Below are 19,493 nucleotides of genomic sequence, written 5' to 3'. Positions count from 1 at the left end.
GAAAGAGAAGCCATTTTAGAAGGCGAAATGCAGAAAATGAGTGGCCAGATGTATTGTTTTTATATATTTTCCATCATTACAAGGGTACTACAGGAATTAATTTGGATTGTGGTTTTCAAAAGAGCCTAAGGGAGTTAAGTAATTAAAACGCATTGTAATAGAAGGGAATTTAAATGCCTAATGCATTAGTTCACTTTGAAAGCCCCGGTCTAAGTATCTGTAAAATTCTCTGAAGACACAAATTTGTATAGTAACTAAGCAGTTGTATTATATTTTCTGTTGAATCACCCTGGAACCACTTGAAACCAAATGAGTGATGTGTACAACATCTTCAATTCCACTTCACAAGTTTTCTGAATGAGAGGTGTTATATTTCCAATGTTTACCTCTGTACACCCTTCTATTCCTAAGATGGCAGTGAGATAATTTTGTCAAGTGCTACAACGCACTGAAACTTGTCAGCTCACACCATGCAGAGCTGCTCAAGGTTACTGCTTTTACTTTGTGCAACCAGTGTCCCCTCCCATATTGAAGTTAAAGTTAAATCTCCTCTCCATAAATCATTCTTTCATATATGATTCCCAGTTCATGTAATAATTTTTCTGAAAAAAGTCTTATTTGTTAATATTCTCAAAAATCCAGATCAGAAATTCCAGTGTAATAGAAGAGATTTAAATCTGTACATTTAATAACAAAGAAAAGGAAATTATTAAAAACCAATCAGTTAAATACAATAAACACAGTAAGCTCAGAGAAGGCTGCCATCTTGAGAGCTAATGAAGTCCTGAATAAGTCCCAAGTACTGTCCGATAGAAAAGAATACAGAATTTTTCTGGCTGAATTGAAAAAGTAAACGTTTGTATCATTTCCTAATGGTAGGGAGTTTTTTAAGTATAATTTAGTAGTAACCTACTGTTAACCCCAAATTTAAACACTAGAACTTGCCTATAACAGCCTTTAAAGTCCCTGCTATTCTCACGCAGTCAAATGAAATCTGAATTCTCAACTATAAGAAGGATCATTAAAATCGCAGCTTCTACTGAGAAACCATTCAGCTATGTAGAGTGTGAAACATTAATAGGCATCTCTACAGATAACTTTGAACAGTCATTTAATGCATATTATTATTTTAGTAGCTCTTCAATGATGTAATGATTCACTGCAAGCCCATTGGGTGGCATGGAACAGGTACAGAGGATGGATGCATGTCTCAGGGTTGGCCCTGTGGACTGGATTAGGCCCACACTGCCACCTCTCCCTTCCAAACACTGAATCCAGTACCCACTGTGCTTGCTGTAACCAGTCCAGAACTACACCACACATAGCACCCATTCCAGCCAGTCCAGGGCAGATGCCATGTGCAGCATGGGTCCCAGACTAGCTGGAGTGGGTGCTGCAAGTCGCACAGTCTCCAGCCAGTTACAGCGAGCAGATCTGTTATGCAGGGGACCGACCCACAGAGTCCCTTCCCTTCCCTCCCCACCCCCCTTCCCATTTCCCTTCCCCTTCCCCACTTGCTGGATCCAGCACTCACTATAGCTAGTCTGGGGCTGCCCTGCATGCAATGCTTATTCTAAGACCCATCCTGCATATGGCACCCATCCCAAACTGGTTGGAACAGGCATCACATGCAACTCACATCCTGGAGCAGGTGCCACATGTGCTGGATCTGGCATACGGAAAGGGATCAGATGATGTGGCACCATGAGCTATATCTTTGGCACCCCTGATTTATTGTATATAGATGTACATATATTTACTATGCATCTTGATTAACACAGGAGTTCTCACATTGTTTCACTGTTGGGCACCACATCTTAATAGAAATATTGTCTCAGGACACTATCCCTTGCATTTGCATTGATGTAGTATTTCCTATAACCATGACAGCCATTTTTATGTGAAATAATATTATTAGGATAGGTTGTAATATATTTTTAGATATTTTTTAAAGCAGGGGCTAGATGTGACCCATATACCCATCAGATCTGGCCTGCAGGGCTCCCCACAGGTCAGGAAATTTGGCAGCAGGGGAGCAGTGGCTATTAATATCAATTCTACTAGACATTTGGCCTCAACAGTATCTTGTGGCCGTGGGTTCCATATGTGGTTAATATTCTGTGTAAAAAAATCCTTCAAACAGTTTTTCATTCTTTTCCTTCTAATTTACATAGTTATATCTTGTTCTTGCATCACAAAGTCATAATTAGGAATTCCCGACTAACTTCATACAGCTTGTTGTTTTATGAATTTCCATTATCTCCAATTCAACTTTTTTATATACTACTACTTCTCACCTTTTAATCTAGGAAGATTTTTGTCTTCTCAGTTCTTTTGACCTATCTGCATTTTTCTATTTTTTGCTTTATCCTCTTTGAAAACAGAATTTGACATTCCAAACTAAGAGCGTATTTTTTCTTCTAGAGGTTAGATATACATTATGGTATTCTTAGTATTTTCAGTGTTCATTTCTCTTCCATATGTTAATATGCCTTCACAGCTTGTTTGCTTTTGATGAAGTCAGCACGTTTAAAAGATGTTTTCACTGAGCTGTCCACAGTGATGTCAGTGCATTTTTTAAAGGTATTTAAACTGAGGAGTTAGTTTCCATGTGTATGCATGCACAGTACAGCCCTCATTAGAGGCATTCTAGAAAATGAAGCCGTTACAAAGCAAACTTGGCTACCAAATCAAGCAAACTGCATGTACCCTCCAATTTTCATTATTTCTTTATGGTTATACTTAATATGTAGTATATTGTGTCAACAGAAATTACTGTATTCTTTTCATATTTACAGATTTCATGGAGTTTGGCATACATAATATAGTGTGCAGTGTTGAAAGGTGCCTTTTTTGTCTGTTCCCTTTAGCCTTCATGTTTATTTTAGAAGAACAAACTGAGTTTCTCATGCTTTCTTTTTCATAGACTCAGAATCGCATGAAGCTGATGGCAGATAACTATGAGGATGACCACTTCAGATCCTCATCCCATTCCAATCAAACCAACCACAAGCCCTCCCCTGACCAGGTAATATTTCCCTTCTTTTTTCTTCTAAAATGGTTTTTAACTTGACTATTTTGAGCCAAATACAGCTTTTCCTAATGCACCTGCAGTAACTGGGAAGAAAAAATTATATTCCTTACTGAACATATATGATGGAAATGTTTGCAGCTGTTGCATAGACTTTGTAGCAGATCTTTCTAAAATGCACAGATGTTTCCAAGTACTAAACTGAGTGTTGGAGGGGGAGGGGGAAGAGCCAGCAACAATGTTAATATGTTGAATGTCTCATGAAATGTAAGGTAAGAATTGTCTCCTAACATATTCAGATTCCAGTAATTTAAGTCAGTGTTCAGGTACTTGGAATAGTTGTGTCATTCTTCCTTTAACTCATGAGAAGAATAATTTATTATACTAAATGTCCTGAATTGATTCTCTCCTTAAATAGCAGGGCATCTCAGTCAGGATCAGTTTCCTAATCTCTGGATTCTGTGTAAGCAGTTCCTTTCATTTCCCATGAGGAAATACTGGCTTCTATGCCAAATGAGCACAGACTACTCCCTCAGAAACTCAATGGGCCATGAACTGAAAGAAAATCAATTTGCCATCTCCAAACCATAGTACAGCTTTGTGTCATTTGCAAACACAGCCATGGATTTCATAATTATCAGAGGGATTACCTATCCCTTGAGTAGCTCAGGACATGCCAGCCTAATTACAAATCCATGTTGAAATCTCCCCCTTTTCAGTTTAATTAAAATATTCACAAACTTTAATCATTGCCTGGACTGCCTTGCAGGAAGGAATGCCTTGAACCTTTCTCAGTCCTTTGGTTTGATATAAAAAGGGTAATGATGACCTTCAAAGGAAGCTGCAAAAGACACTGGTCTTTTGAAAGAGTGGATCATGGTAATGGAAACCAAGAGGAGGATGACCCTGGAAGAAGGAGGGAACCTAAGTGTAAATGCACATATACCACCCCCCCCAAATCCTTATCACAGTATCTCCTTCCATATCTACAAGAGACTCCCTAACGCTATGAGAAAAGTTGTTAAGACAAACATGGATTTCTCAGAAGGATAAAAGTAATGCAAACAGGAATGAGTATCTCATTTCCAAACATCTTTCTAACCTCTCTTCCCACTGGCTTGAGGTTGCAAATTAAGAACTTAGTGAATTGAGTGATTTGAGTCCTCCAGGACGTTATTTGAAGATGTCAGCCATATTTCCTTTGTAAGAGGAATATCAGTCTTGCAAGTTAATACAGTGGTTTCCAAATCTTGTTTTTGAGTGAAAGTTTATCCACCCTTTTACACATTGAAATTCTGTGAGGAAACTCAAGACATTTCCATAATGTATATGAGAATAAAGGCAATGATGGCTTGAACAAGGTAAGAACAGAAAGGATTGCTAAGAAGAGAAATATATAAAGACCTTTTTGCAGTCATATCACAATGGAGGGCAGTTTGCCTAAACACATTCTGAGAAATTGAGTAAAACTTAAAAGAGAATTAAAAAAGCTGTTTCCAGTTGTTCAAATTATTGGAAGGTGATATAGCAGAAAACACAGGGAATTGGAGACCATTCTTTCCTGCTATTAGTATTTTGTACATATGTATGTGCTTTAAATACTAACCAATTCTTTATTTCATTCCCATGCTGCTCTGGGGCTTTTTCCCATTGTCATCTCTCAACCAATAGGATGAGGAAGAGGGTATTTGGGCATAACCAATCAGATGCTTTAGTTCAGCCATTTTGTTCAGAACGGTGAGAATTTACTTTTCTTACCAATAGAAAAGTTTCCCACAGTCACTCTCGCATCTTGCTTTTGTGTGGTTTATGAAACCTGGGTGTGTTTTCTTTCCCTTTTCTCATGTGGTCTATGCATGTGTATGTTTTGCATTTAATTTTTGTGGGGTTTTTTAAATTTCTTATGTATTTTAAGAATCAAGCACTTGTTTGAAACATTCTGGGGAGAACTTTCCAGGGCATGTAATTGAGTTTATATGCAAAGCAATACCCTGATTTTTGTGAAAGAAAGCAGGAAATGGGACTGATACTATTAGCCTTTTGGTGGGAATAAATTTTCACTCAGCCCCTTTAATTTAATAGGGCAGTTTTTGTTGTGGCCAAATCTTTTTTCTTTTTTAATTCTGGTTGATAATGGATGAGCTCAAACATAACAGATCTACCTGTAGATTACCAATTTTATGCATGTGGCGCTATCCTGCTAAATTTACCTCCAGATAAGTGACCCAAACCACCAGGTAGTCCCAAAATTTAACTCAGAAGAGCTGACTGCTGAAAATGACTGCTCAGAACAGAAGACTTTTAAGGAAGTAAATAGCAGAAATATAACTCTCCCACTTATATCTACACTTCCCCAAGTAACTGCCATGTTACCTACTTGCCACTTCCCACCTCAGCCCCTCCCTTTCAAGTCAATTGGTTGGAAACCTAATCCAGCTGGGGCAGTCAAACTTTAATTTCATGCCTTGGGGTTTGAACTGAGGAAATCCCTTTTGTGGAACAATGGTAATATAATTAATGCACACTCATGGGCGATCTCACATTCCTTTTGAGTCACTTCTCTTGCAATGCTTGTGTGTTGGTGTATGGTGTTATTTTTAAGATAATTATAATGTTTCTAAAGCACTTGCTGGAGATTGCCAATATGAAATGAAAGATGAGGTAAGTTGATGGTAAAAAAGAGGAAATCATTATGAAGGTAGGAGTCACTATGATTGATTTTCATGCCAGAACTAAGAAAAAGATTGTTAGCAAACATGGATCAGAAGATCTTTCCTTTTGCTCCCTATGAACTGCAAGAGGAGCAATTCTAAGGCAATAAGTGTACTTCTTCACATTTAGAGTTGTTGGTTGTAGCTGCGTTGGAATCTCTCTATACGTGAAGAAGGGTGTTTGTGCCCAAAAAACATTTTTTACAACTATTTAGTTGGTCTTATAAAAGATATTAGGGCTGTACGAAGCTTCGGGTGGTGATTCGATTCAGAGAAGATTTGGCCCAATTTCGTGACCAAATCTCCGAATCCGAATTCAATCAGTGGACCAATTTAAAGGTCTGAATCGATTCAAAGCTCTCTGAATCTTTGGAAAGGATTCAGAGAGTTTTGATGATTTGGACAGTCCCTGGTGGCTGCAGCAGGGAGCTGCAGCTGGATTCTGAGCTGGTAAGTAGGCTGGGGTGTGGAAGACCCCTGACCCCCCCTGCTCCCCCAGCCCCACCATGGCTGCCCCACCCACCCCAGCCCTCCTTGCTCCCCCAGCTCCCTCACGGGTGCCCCACCCAGGCCAGCTCCGGCTCTTTAAGAAAAAAAAAACAGAGAAAAGCCCCAGGACTCACCACTCCTGCAGTGGCCTCAGGGCTTTGGGGGGCTGGTGCAGAGCTCCCCAAGTGGTGCAGGACAGTTGGGTTCAGGGGGGAATCACCCCCTGCAGACAGGAGCGGTGAGTGCTTTTCTCAGGTTTTTTTTTTCCTTAAAGGGCCGGAGCTGGCCCGGCACCTTTGGGGGGGCTGGGGGAGCAAGGGGGGCTCAGGCAGCTCATGGCAGAACCCCCCATACAGTGGGGGGCAGCAGGGATCGTCCCCCTGCCCAGCAGCACCCAGTGAGCCGAGGCTTGTTTTTTAACAAGTGCTAGGAGCTGGGGTGGGAGAGGCAGCCATTGCCAGGCTGGCAGGGATGGGCCTGGCTGATCCTGACAGCAGTCAAATCAATTTGGGACAGTGATTCGAATCGCTGAATCGAATCACTGTTGCCCAAATCGACCGAATCCAAATCTGAAGTCAATACTAGCTGCTTCGCACAGGCCTAAAAGATACCACCTTCTTCACCTTTATCACAGACTAGAAATTTGCCAAATTAAGATGGATGTTAGTTTCTTGCCGTTTAAACACAATACACTATACATTGCTTTCTACCTGACAGATTTTCTTCAGCCGCACACCATGGCAGCAAAAGCATAGAGCGCACACTACAGAATATCCCAGTACAGACTATTTGGTACCTAGCAGCCTCTTTTCTTATGTATCCCAGCAGAGATGTGTATGTCAATCACAGACTCTCTTTATGAAGTGCAGCAGGGAAAAGTGTGTGGAAGATAATTGTCCCCTGACCCAGTGACTCCCAATAAGGTAAAAGTTTTTAGCACTGGGTTCTGTCCCCACTGGTAAGAAAGTGTATATCTATCCCTTTTGTATATCAGAAAGAAGGGATTCGGGCCAGAGAATCCATAGCCTATCTGATTGATTTATTTAAGTGCTAGAATTAATAAATATATTGGGGCCCATAAAAGTAAAAGATAGCACAGGCATTAGAACCCACCTTTTTTTTTTTTTCCCTTTTTTTGCAACTAGTTACTCTAACTGTGAGCAGGCCTCTACCTTGTCCTCTGGTCAGTACTGAAAACACACTAGATGCTACCAAAGCACTTACAACATTCAGCTAAAAATGAATACCATGATATTCTGACCCTGAAACAAATTACTGATGATAAATTATAACACATTGGCAATGGTATTGCACACATTCTCGTAGCACAGCTCTGCATATAAAAGCATCAGGTATACTTGCAGCAACATAGTTTAGTGGCTTGTTTTCAGAAGCTGCAAACTAATAGAAGTGCTTTACCTTAGTTGTTGTAGTTTACAAAATGAGTGTGAATATCACCTCCTATCCTGAAATACCGAAGCTTCATTGCCTTGCATCCTGGATTTCTTGTACCATGTCCTTTCATTCCCCATATGGAGCTCATATTAAATTATTTTGGGTATCTTTTTCCCTTATTATTTTGTAAAGAAGATGCTTGTTTTATACTAACACTAGTGTCCCTTTCCTTTTCAAGCATCAAATTATCCCAGACAATCACAATGGAAGAAGCAATGTGGGAGGTGTGCTAATAATGTGCGATACTATGCTTTGGTATATAAGCCAATTGACACTGAGGACATAAAGGAATCCATGCATAAACCACTGAAACATTATACATCTGGTTCAATTTTCTGACTTAGATTTTGCTATTCACAATCCTCCCATATTGCCATATCTTCTTCTTCCATTCTTGATACAGATAGAGGTGTGGACAGCATGTTGATCAAAATTCAGAGGAGTTGATGCTACTGAATGGGAATAGTAGACATAAGACTAATAAACTGTGAGGAAGTAAAAGAGAAACAGTAGTTACAGGACACATAGGGAAGAAGAAAGAAAGAAGTAACTACACGGGTTAAGAACAGAGGAATAATCAGGAAGAATATCCTACATTGTAGCACTGAGAAGTTGAGAGTTTTGTCCCATTATATAATTACTAAATATTTTATTTCTAGGTATTACTTTTAACTGTGCATCCTTTTATACAGTGTTCTCCTTCATCTGTGCCATGGCTCTCGGCCTGCAAAATTATTTTGGAATGTAGTAGGTGTCATTATCACATTGCCTTTCTGGACTTCTTTCTACAGAAGGATTTTCTGTAAACTGGTTCCAAAAATCTGTGAAGTCATTGGTGTGCCTGTTAATGAACTAAACATTTGGTTTTGCTGTGCATGAATTTCAGGAACTGAAATCTGAAAGCAGATGTTATGCTTATAAGAGCAACACTGGAGCATCCAAGAAACTGGGATTGGGCTAGAATATTTGTAAAAAACTGATTTTGTTAAGACAATGGGGGAAAAAATTAAGTTCCTGTTACTGACATTACTTTACAGTCAGAGCTACCGGGCTCTGGAATTGGCTCCCAAGTGAGGTGGTACTCTCTCCTACCTTGGGGGTCTTCAAGAGGAGGCTGGACAGATATTTGGCTGGGGTGATATGATTTGGCTGGGGTGATATGACCGCAGCACCCATTGCTCCCCCGGGCAGGGGGTCGGACCTGATGATCTGTTTAGGTCCCTTCTGACCCTAAGCACTATGAAACTATGTAAGACATTTAGAAAAGTTTCTTAGCTGTGGGTTTGGGTTACACAAAAATTATCTCTATAAAAATAGAAAGCAAGGCAGGATCTCTTTAAAAATAGTAAATATTCCAGTTGTAACACTATAGGCATAAGTATAGTTGAACAAGACTCTAAGGATTCCATAGAAAATGCCTGTGGTGGAAAGAAGGGTTAACTCATTGTGGGGAATACTTGGAATGAGAACTGAAAAAGGTCAGCCTGGCAACTTTTCACAGACTTCCCTCCAAAAAGTACTAGAAGTTATACCCTGTACCTGCATCAGAAAAGCTATTTTGTGTAGCAAAATATAACTTGTGAATTTAAGAATGGGCTCATCCAAAAAATTCCTATAAGAGCCCTCTAATCTTATGAATCTGAAATGAAATCTTGAAACTCCAAGGGAAATTAGCCATCTGTGAAGAATGTAGCTCTGAAAAGTGGGATATCTTGGTGGATTTGGAACCTGATACTAAATGATTCATATTAGAAATTAAGTAGATGGAAGATATAATGGAATTATCTAATAAAGAAATATCTTTGTAATATTTTATGGTGAAAGACTTCTCCAGTGAGAGGTTTCTTTCTGAGTGCATCCCAGTAACCCTCATTATTGGTCATTGTGAAAAGGATGATGGAGTATAGGTCACATGTCTATTTTGTGTCTATGAGGAAAATCTATATCTATTAGTATTGTGCAACTATGTTCAGTAAAGAATGAATGATAAGGTCAGTTAAACTACATTGAGGAGAACCCAGTACCTGCAGATGTATGCAAAACTGAACTGATGACACAGGCACTAGTCTGTGCCTTTGCCTTTTCCATAGATTTCACATAGAGCTTCTCAAATCTGAGTGAAATAGGGAAATAAACATAAATACCTTTTGATTATCTTGATTCTCTTCCCCTTCACTTTGTAAGTTAGTACAAGTAAAAATGCTAACAGAGGTGGCAAGTCTACACAGGTTTTCCAGAACTTAGGATTTTCCACCTAATTGCACTGGATTTTCCACCTAATTGCACTATCAAATTTCCGCAATGACACTTCAAGGAAAAAAACAGGGTAATGAGAGAGTGAAGATGTATTTTAGTTATAATCTAAAATCACACATTTTCTTGTGAAGAAAATGCATGTTGCCTCCCAGTGCTGTCTAGCACAGTAAGCAGCCAAAATTGTATAACCAGTATATAACAATGATAGCCAATGGGCCTTTGTGCATGCCACAAAATTGACCTTTAAAGTGGCTTAAATGACCTTTTGCACTGTTTCAGTAGAGTGGCTTTTTGCATTGTTGGAGGCATAATGCGCTTTACTGGTGCAACTGTTTACGCTGTCGGCAGGTATTGCACATTAAATGACCTGGGATGCAGCAAATTTAAACGTCAGAGGTGCTTTAGTCTGCTACCTTACAGCTGCAGAGGGAAGCACCAAGCACCGTGCAGCTCAGGGGCTGTGCAGGCAGCCCATCCAGGCAGGCTCCACTGAAGGAAAAAAAGAAAAGTGGTGAGTTTGATCTTTTTTTTTTCCCTCCCTGGAGCCTGCGGCGGGGGGGAAAGTTGCTTCTATCCACAGCTGTGGTACTGCCCAGACCAGTTGCCTGCAGGTGAGTGCCACCTGCGGGGTGCTGCTTCCGTGGAGAGAAGCACCACCCCCTCCAGCATCTCAGGGACTGCTTGGCCTGCCAGCAGCTCACCCTCTCCCCCACCGCTGAAGAGGCAGGTAAGGATTAGGCCCAACCCTTGTATACACACCATGGGGGTTTATTTTGTCCTAAATTGAAGCAGTGTTTTTAAAAACTCACTGCTTCAATTCAGGGAGAATTAATATGAAGCAAACCCCTGTAGCATGTACAAGCAGCCATAGGCTCTAAAACAGGGGCGGGAAATTATTTTGGGCAGAGGGCCGCTTATTTAGTTTTTGCAAGCCATCAAGGGCTGCATGACAGGCAGCCAAGGGCAGATGGATATTATTTTTCTACATTTTTTAGGGGCCCCACGGGCCGGATAGACTAGCCTGGCGGGCACAATTTGCCCATGGGCCATATTTTGCCCACCCCTGCTCTAAAAGTACCTCATCAATTGCTTTAGTACTCTAGGGTACATTCCACCTGGCCCTGCTAACTTGAAAATATCCCGCTTCTCCAAGAACTCTCGAACCTGATCTTCCACCACTCCAGGCTGTTTGTCTCCTTCCTTATTCTGGCTGCCAACTGAACTTACCGTCTGGTAACCTTCCGTATTCATGAAAACTGAAGTAAAAAAGTCATTAAATACTTCAGCCTTCTCTACATCTTCTGTTACTAGGTTGCCTTCTACGTCTAGTAAGGGAGCTACACTTTCCTTATGCTTCCTTTTCCTTCTGAAAAACTTGTGGAATCCTTTTTTTTTATTGTCTCTCATAAACCTTGCTAGTTGTATCTCATTTCCCTGAAAACACTGTAAAATATAAATATCTACGCGTTGGGATTTTTGCAAGGCTATAAATAGCAATTCTCTTCAATTGCTTTAGTGAAACACATGTCATGAACAACTAGTTTGTGGAGTTTGAATCTGTGGGGATCGCACTCTAGGTATGCATGTATAGAAAATCAGGGCATCTTTGTATGCTAGTTGGATTCCTTCTTACAACCCATGTCAGCAATGTTCTTACCAGTGTTCACCGCTACCTCTTAAAAATTTACCAGTAGCATAATTAATTAGGCTAACAGTGAATTAGGTAACTAGTGTTAATTCTCTTCAAATTTATTCCTTTTTATTATTTTATTTATTTTGTCATACCTTCCGTGAAAAAAAATGTTTTTTGAAGAATTACAAGTTACGTTCAATATCCACAACTGAAACTAGTAGTAATACAAACATCAGTCACCAATGTTGATAGCATAAAAATATGATATGTATAATATCACTATAAGAAAAGCAAACAGTGTTCCCAGCACCTACATGGATATCCAGTACATGTTTCTGACCTCTTAATGTTGAGGTGGCCTCAAAGGTTGGTACAACTTCTTGTCTGTTTATCTCCAACACGAGGAGACAACTTTACTCCAGCATCTGCTAAGAAGACTTTTTTCATTCAGGTCACTCTGGGACAGGGTGGGCAAAATGGCAGATCTGGCTGGTAGCTGGACTCCATTTCCCAGCAGCCCTTGCCCACATCACTGCGGCCAGTTTCCATGGAGATCCCAGTAGCAGTGGTGCTGTGACAGCACATGGACCGGGCTTTCATAGAGACCAGCCCCAGAAGTGGTAGCAGGGTGTGTGGCTGGGCAGGTAGCTGCTCCAGGGCTGAGGCTAGGATCTTGGGGGGCTGACAGCATGGCCCAGAGCTGGGGCAGAGCTGTGATCCACTGCCTGCACACCCCTGCCCAGGGTGTGCGAGCAGTGGATTGCAGCTCTGCCTGGGCTCTGGATCACTGCTGCAAGATCCCAGCCCCAGAATAGCTGCCCTCCCAGCCACGTATCCTGCCACTGTTGCTGGGGCTGGTCTCCTTGGAAACCCTGGCCTTGCGCTAGCACAGCACCACTGCTACTGAGGTCTCCATGGAAACCAGCTCCAGCGACGCAGTCAGGGGCTTGGGAAATAGGATCCGTGTGGACCTGATCTGGCCCACGGGCTGGGCTTTGCCTGTCCCTGCTCTGGAACAGCACTCTCTCTCTTTCTCTCTCTCTGTCTGTGCAACAGATACAGTAGATTCTCATTTTGGAATCCACCTCCAGTATGACAATGGCCAGGGCAACAAAATCTGAATGAGCCTTAAATATGCAGCTCACTGCTCTGACCTATTGGGCATAACAGAGGCCTTGATTTCTTCCCTGTCATTTGAAGAAGATCTCAACTTTCCTGCTCAACTAGGATCAGAGTGAGAAGAACAAGAGCAACTGGCAAAGGGAGAACAGGCATTATCCCTCAAACAATAGAGGTCTTTTCAGCTTATGAAAAGACAAATCAGACCAAGAGCACAATTAAAAACAAAATCCAGGATCTAAAAAATTCATCATGTTTTGACGAAAGAACCATTAATCAGCATCACTGCAGCTATGAATTGCCAGTTACTAGTCCTTATTTGCAAAATATAGCTAGCTCACTAGGAATAGGATAACACTAACATTCTTCCACAAGACTCCAGAGGGGAGTTCAAAATTGATTAGAAAACAGTTAGAGATCTAATGTAGAAAAACACATATAAGGAACTAGATATTAGTTCTACTGCTACTGCACCACATTTCACAGAGATTAGATGGTATGGAGATCTTGATTAGGGACAGAAGTTACACATAAACCAGTTTAAGTGATCAGAAACTGGTTTAAACCTGTAACAGAACAGAAGTTCAGTGCACATAAACCAGTTTCAAAATGGTCAAAACTAGTTTAAGATAAACCAGGTTGAACTTAGTATCAGATTTAACTGATCTGAGTCAAGCTGGTTTATGGAATTTCTGTCCCAGACCCCTTCCTGTTTCAAGTTAAATTAGTTAAATTTAGATTCCTTCCTAAATTTCACTAGAGTGCAAGCTCTCTGAGTCTTCTGCTTCTTTCAGAAGCTTGCCCATATCCAACATTTTCAGGATAGCTATATGAAGTAATGTTATTATGCCCTTGGCCTAATTACATAATCAGATGCCAGATTTTATAGACCAGTGATATAGTCATTGTTTATTTAATGACTCTTCAGTTCTGTCTTCCTTTTGTATTGCTACTTGTCAGTCACCCACAGTGGAATCCATGCTAACACATACTTGGAGAAGGTAGCTCTCCTAGGAACCTTATACATATGGGTACTTTACCTTATACTTGGGTACTTTACAATATACTATATATATATATATATATATATATGACAGGTCTTTAAGGTGTTGTCGTCCATATTGATTCCACACCATCCCTGCTTTTTTGTAGTCATCATTATCTGAGATTCTGAATCAGTAATGGAACTGAAAGAAAGATACAGTCACCCTGTCCTTTATGCTCAAGTGAGAAGACAGCAAGACATTCCCAAAATAGATGTGGGTTAATAGATACTCCCATGCCAAAGATTCTGATTTTGTGCTGATGGGACACAGATGTACCCAGAGTATAAAGTAACCTTTTTTTCCAAGCCATATTCCAGAGTTTACCTTCTCTCAGGAACAATATTGCACCTTTCTTCTCTGCTAGACGTCTGATGGCTGTGAGAAATTGAAAAATAACTGGGTAGTAACTTGCCCACTAAAATATAGGTACCAGTGCCATAGCATTGGAATGAGTATCAAATGCTATGGTAGTAGCAGTCACTAAATTAAGATGATACTCATCTCAATGCCGATAGTTTTCTCAGATGGTTAATTATCTAGCATTTTAAATTGAAGACATCCCCTATTTACCTTTGTCTCAGTCCATTGTCCACTCTAACATGTAGTCTTTTCACTTGACAAGCCATGAGTCGTTCTTCTAAGCTCTCCTGTTCCATTTTAACATACCCACCCTTAGGATATCACTAATATTTGCCCATTACCCTTCTCTGTTTCCTACATTTTTCATTAACTTGTTTGTAATTCAGAACTAATTTATCCTCTAGATTGTTTTATGTTTGAAGAGTGTGTTCTTTGTCAAAGAATGTCTTATCAGCCAGAACAAAAGAACTGATCTCGCTGTGTTATTCCTCTTCTTCCTGGACTAAAGTTTCCAGATGGAATATTATTATCTACAATTCTGTGGATGAATTAAATGATCATGACTGAAGTGTAGCTGGATTGTATCACTGTCTTTCTATTACTCTCACAGATCAAAGAGCACAAATAGATGCTTATTTTCTAAAATACTCAAAACAGATGCCTAGTTTCGTTTTGTGGATATTTGGACCTTCACTTACAAAAAGCCCTCTACTTATTTTCACCAAATGAGCCTGAGCTCTGCGATACCTTTTTTTCTTCTCTGTTTTACAGCTGAACAAGTTCATCTAGTGATGGTTTGGTTTCTGTATCAACTGCAGATTCTGAAGCCAAACTTAAGACATCTCTAGATGTCATAACTGTTGTGGATTGTAGTATTGTTTTATAATCCTATCTTTTTCCTGGTGTTGTGCCATCTAGCTCTTAAAGCTGTCATCCTCCTGTCAGAGAGCAAGCAGGCAAGTTCAGGTTTTTTTTGTGAACAGTGATTGGAAACAGATGTCACTTTTCATCACCTTTCTGCTACCGTAAAAAAATTTATAGCAGCACAAAGTAAAATAAAATAGATGCCCATACCCTTTGTCATACCACAAATGCCCAAATTTATGGCTGCAACAAAAGTAGTCATAATTTGTTCTACTTTGTTGCAGCAGATGTCTATTTATTGCCCACACTCTCCAGCCACCCTGGGGAAGCAATCTGAGGGGCTGAGGGTCTCAGTCCTGCATATCCCAGGAATTCCTGCATAGGATTGGGTCCCTCAAGCCCCCAGAGATCGTGTCCAGCTTTCCCTGCTTCCAGTGACATGCCCCTTGGGTCTCCAGGGCACATCTCTGCAGATGGAGAAAGGGAAGGTTTCCCACTTCCAGAGATGTGCCCCCAACAATATCCAGAGTGTCTCTGGAAGTGGGGAACCCTGCCTTTCCCAGCCCTCAGAGACATGCCTTGGAGATTGCTGGGATGCATCTCTGGGAACAGGGAACATGTCACCCATTGTCCTACAAAATCAACAGGCAGAACAACAGGTGAGGTGTATTTCACCCAGGAAAGTAGATCAGCTGTGCTAGGACACATCCTGGCACAGATGATGCACTTAATTTGGTAGCATGAGGCACCTATACACATACGGGACATCTGCTCCAACATGCGCTAATTAGTGACTAATTAGCACATGGAGCAGACTTGATTAATTAGCATGCTCCAGCAGGCTCTGTGTCATGTGTACTCAGCATCCCTGTGCTTCAGTATTGCAGTGGGGGTGTTTTAACTAAAGCTTGTCCAGTGAACCTTAGTTGAAGCGCCCTGCCGCCATTTTGAATCACAGTACGCTGAATACCGATGACACAGTGGGCACTTTAAGAGAGCCACTCTCATTAAAGCACTGCCCCCACCCTGGAACATGTATAAGGATGCCCATCTGTTTCTATCCAGTAGGTGCATAGTTGGGACCCTAAAGAAAAATGTGCTTCAGCTCAGACACCCATCTCACATACATAAGACAGATGAAGTCATAGGAATAGCTGTGGCAAGGCTGTGTTCTTTTCAGTCCTGTTAGGATTTAAGTTGTGAGAAAAGGAAATTATAAAGAAAATAAAGTTAGCAATATGAGAGCTGGGTTCATTAATAAGAACAGGAAGGCCAAAACTCATTTCTAGTATTAATGATGAAAATAGGTCTGTGAGAGGAGTGACTAAAATAAGAGCTGATAAGGGAATGTAACCGATCTAGAAGCTGTGCTTTCCTGGCTGGTACAGGCTATAATTACTGAGAAAGATGCCAGCATTCATAGCTCACAGTAGCCTGGGCACAGGCAATCAAAACACATTCATCTTTAATATAGCCCATACAGGAACCATGTTACTTTCATCTATGTATATACATATCTATTCTGGGGTGATGCATTTAAATGTATAGCATATCAGAGATAATCCAAGAGACAAGCAAGTCACATGGTTCCCATATGATTTTGCTTTAAAAGATTCATGTGACAGGTGAAGAACTCTCAGAGCACCATGAAGACCAAATATCAGAGAGAGGAGAGACAAAGATTCATATCACAATTGAAGGAGAGCTGTAGTTCATCTGAACAGGAAAAGCACAGATTGTGTTCCCTGGTAGATTACTTAAAGCAAGCTTTCCATTTCCCATCAGCAGTATAACAGACAGCAGAGGGACAAAAGAATGCAGTAACTGATATGAGTAATCATGCAGGCAGATCGCCAGGGTATATGCAGTGTAATTGTTATGTTTTAAGCAAAGTCTATACTTGCTACTGGGCCCTGTTGTTCCTTGTAATGGGAAGAAATAATAGACAAAATAGCAGAACAGTGAGAAAAACTGATAGTAATGTGGATTGCGATACGTGGTTTCTGGATACACACTGTTACTTAAAGAATCAACTGCTATATAGTTTGCTTGGGTAAAACAAAATACAAACACCAATGGACACTCTTATTTATTCACTGCCCTTATTTTCAGAAAGTCTCTATCCTTTATCAGAGAGAGAGGATACTACCAACATAAAATCTAGTGAATTTTGAAGGGTTGAAACATTCACTTGCTCCATGCTTACACCTAAGAAATTAAAATGGGGAAACTATTATTTCAGTCTGTAGTTTCACAGTATAATTTTCAATGAGATTTTGGAGTGCCTTTCTTAACATTTCTGTTAGCTGGAGGAACACTCTCTTCCCCCACTTTTCTTTTGACTATATTCACACTAACTACCTCACAAATATGACTATCCCTTATGAGGTTTTTTTATGTAGGGGTGTTTTATGTTGGTGGTGTTAGTTGCATTAGTTGTTGAAAAGTAGACTACTTGACTTGGAAACTGTCAAAACTTAGGAACTAACAAAATGAACTTCCCCAGACCAAGTAGCCTTTGATACATTGAACAATTTCAGTATCCCTGCAATCAAAGCAAAATCAAGGGGAGGTCTGGGGGGTGCCATCCACTAAAATTTTAAAACAAACTGTCCGGCAGAGACAGCCACATTTCTATTCAGGTGCAGCTGAGGGAGTTGAGTAACTTCATGGCTCATTACTACCTACTTGATTTCTGCTAATCTCTTCACTCAATAGGTGTTAACAGCCCTTCATTTTCCTCTAATCAACCTGGCCTTTCTTCTACAATTATCCTGTCTGTTATCTATTCCTAGTAATATTTCTCTGCTCACCTAACAGCAAGTCCAGTAAAGGTGTGCTGCTGCCTAGGAACCTGTACTTGGGTGGCTTTGCTCCTAGAGGATTTGAATTAACAAGAAATCAGACAGAGAAGGGAGGGGCAGAGCTGATGGCATACTGAGCTGTGCAGTGGTCCAGCAGTCAGAGGCAGGAGGGAGTTGTAAAGGTGAGACAAAGAGGTAAGTTACTGCAGTGACCCTTTTCTGGGCTAGTCATTGCAGCCGATGATGGAGATTGTGGGAGTCTGAAACAGTAGTGCAGGCATGGTTGGATGAGAGCAGGTGGTCTCCTCAGGTAGGGGCACTGCCAGTGACTGAAGCAAGTTGTCCCCTGACTACAACTGCTTGTTCCTGTATGTCGAGAGTGGAGGGTAATGGAGGGCAGCTCCGGGCATACTTTGAGCAGGGCAGGAGTGCACAGGGAGGAGCAGTTACACCCATGCCCCAACCTTCCCTGCTGTGAGGGTGGGGAAACCTGTTTGGGAGAGGCTTTAAGGAGAAGGGGTTCCTAGGGGCCATGAGGGAATGGTTGGGGGATCATGGGCATGAAAGGGCTTTTGTGGGGAGGGGGTCTGTGGGGTAAACTGGTGTGGGGTGAAGAGAAGCTGGGTCTTTCTGGGAAGGAGATGCGAGAGGTAGATGGGGTTTGGGAATAAGGGAGTGGTTGGTTCTGTGCAGGTGAAATTGGTTGAGGGAGAGGGTTGGGAGCAAGAGGGATTGTGGGTGAAGGGGTACAGGAGGTGAGGGGCTGCAGTAAGGTTTGAGTGCTAAGAGGGGCAGAGGATGTCCGTTGGACTTTCAGGGGGATGCTGAAAGCTCAGTGGGGCTGAGGAGTGAGGAGTTGAGTCTGTGCACAGTACAGTGAATTCATGGGGCAGTGAGGGAACAGGGACTCAGTGGGATGTTGGGGGGATAATGGGATCTGATGGATTTGGGGCATGATGGGGTGGGGCTGAGCAAGGGGCTAGATGGGATAACAGAGGACAAAGTGGAGCCAGGGGGCGTTGGAGGTGGCAGGGGCAATACCTAAAGGGCATTGAGGAACACTTTGGGGCCATAATGGAGTGTTTGGAAGATTTCTGTGAGAGGAGCAGTTGTGTTTGTGGCCTGAGTGGGGGATAACAACTGTACACCACAGCATCAGGTGCTTTCTGCACCCTGGAGCTGTCAGGTAGCCTTCCTCCCCCAACTCAGTTATTTTGTTTTTGCTTAGAACTTAAACTGAATAATACAGCCCTAGGCCCCTAACATGTTAGTAAAGCTTCTTGTCTTTTTAATTGGAGAAAAATATGTGTTTTGTTATGAGATAATTCACCATACCACCTGCACCCCACTTTTCAAAATCCTAGACCCACCTCTGCTACAATCATGTGGTTTCCTCCTTCCCGTCTCTCCCTGAAACCTACTTAGTGTCTCGGATGGCCAGGGCCGACTCGAGTTGCGTTAGAAATTGGTCGTACATTAGGGCGGGCTGGTGAATGGAGAGGCAGACACAACTTATTGGTTGCAAAAAACTTTACTCACACCACTTACAATCACAACGCAGGTGGTCCGGTCGTCTGAACAACCACGCGAGTTGTTCCAGCTGGCGGGGCCCGAGCCAGTTAATCCGTCCGCAATTCGAAGCCAGCGGGGAAAGGGGTACGTCTGGGATTGCGCTCGGCGACGGGAAGAAAGATTGATAGGTGATCAGTCTATCAATCGGCAGCC

The 19,493-nt window shown here is 41.5% G+C and overlaps 1 protein-coding gene across 1 annotated transcript in view; it reads left to right on the top strand.

Annotated features, from left to right (window-relative positions):
- The window catches only part of ERC1 (ELKS/RAB6-interacting/CAST family member 1), a 479,524-nt gene that overhangs the window by 416,654 nt on the left and 43,377 nt on the right, over positions 1 to 19,493 (top strand). Inside the window, exon 16 of the mRNA XM_006019448.3 lies at positions 2,927 to 3,028. Within this exon, the coding sequence (XP_006019510.1) occupies positions 2,927 to 3,028 (102 nt within the window). The remainder of the gene's footprint in view (positions 1 to 2,926; positions 3,029 to 19,493) is intronic.

The sequence above is a fragment of the Alligator sinensis genome, unplaced genomic scaffold, assembly GCF_000455745.1.
Source record: "Alligator sinensis unplaced genomic scaffold, ASM45574v1 scaffold87_1, whole genome shotgun sequence".
NCBI classification, from domain to species: domain Eukaryota; kingdom Metazoa; phylum Chordata; order Crocodylia; family Alligatoridae; genus Alligator; species Alligator sinensis.
This window is presented reverse-complemented; position numbering and strand designations above follow the sequence as displayed.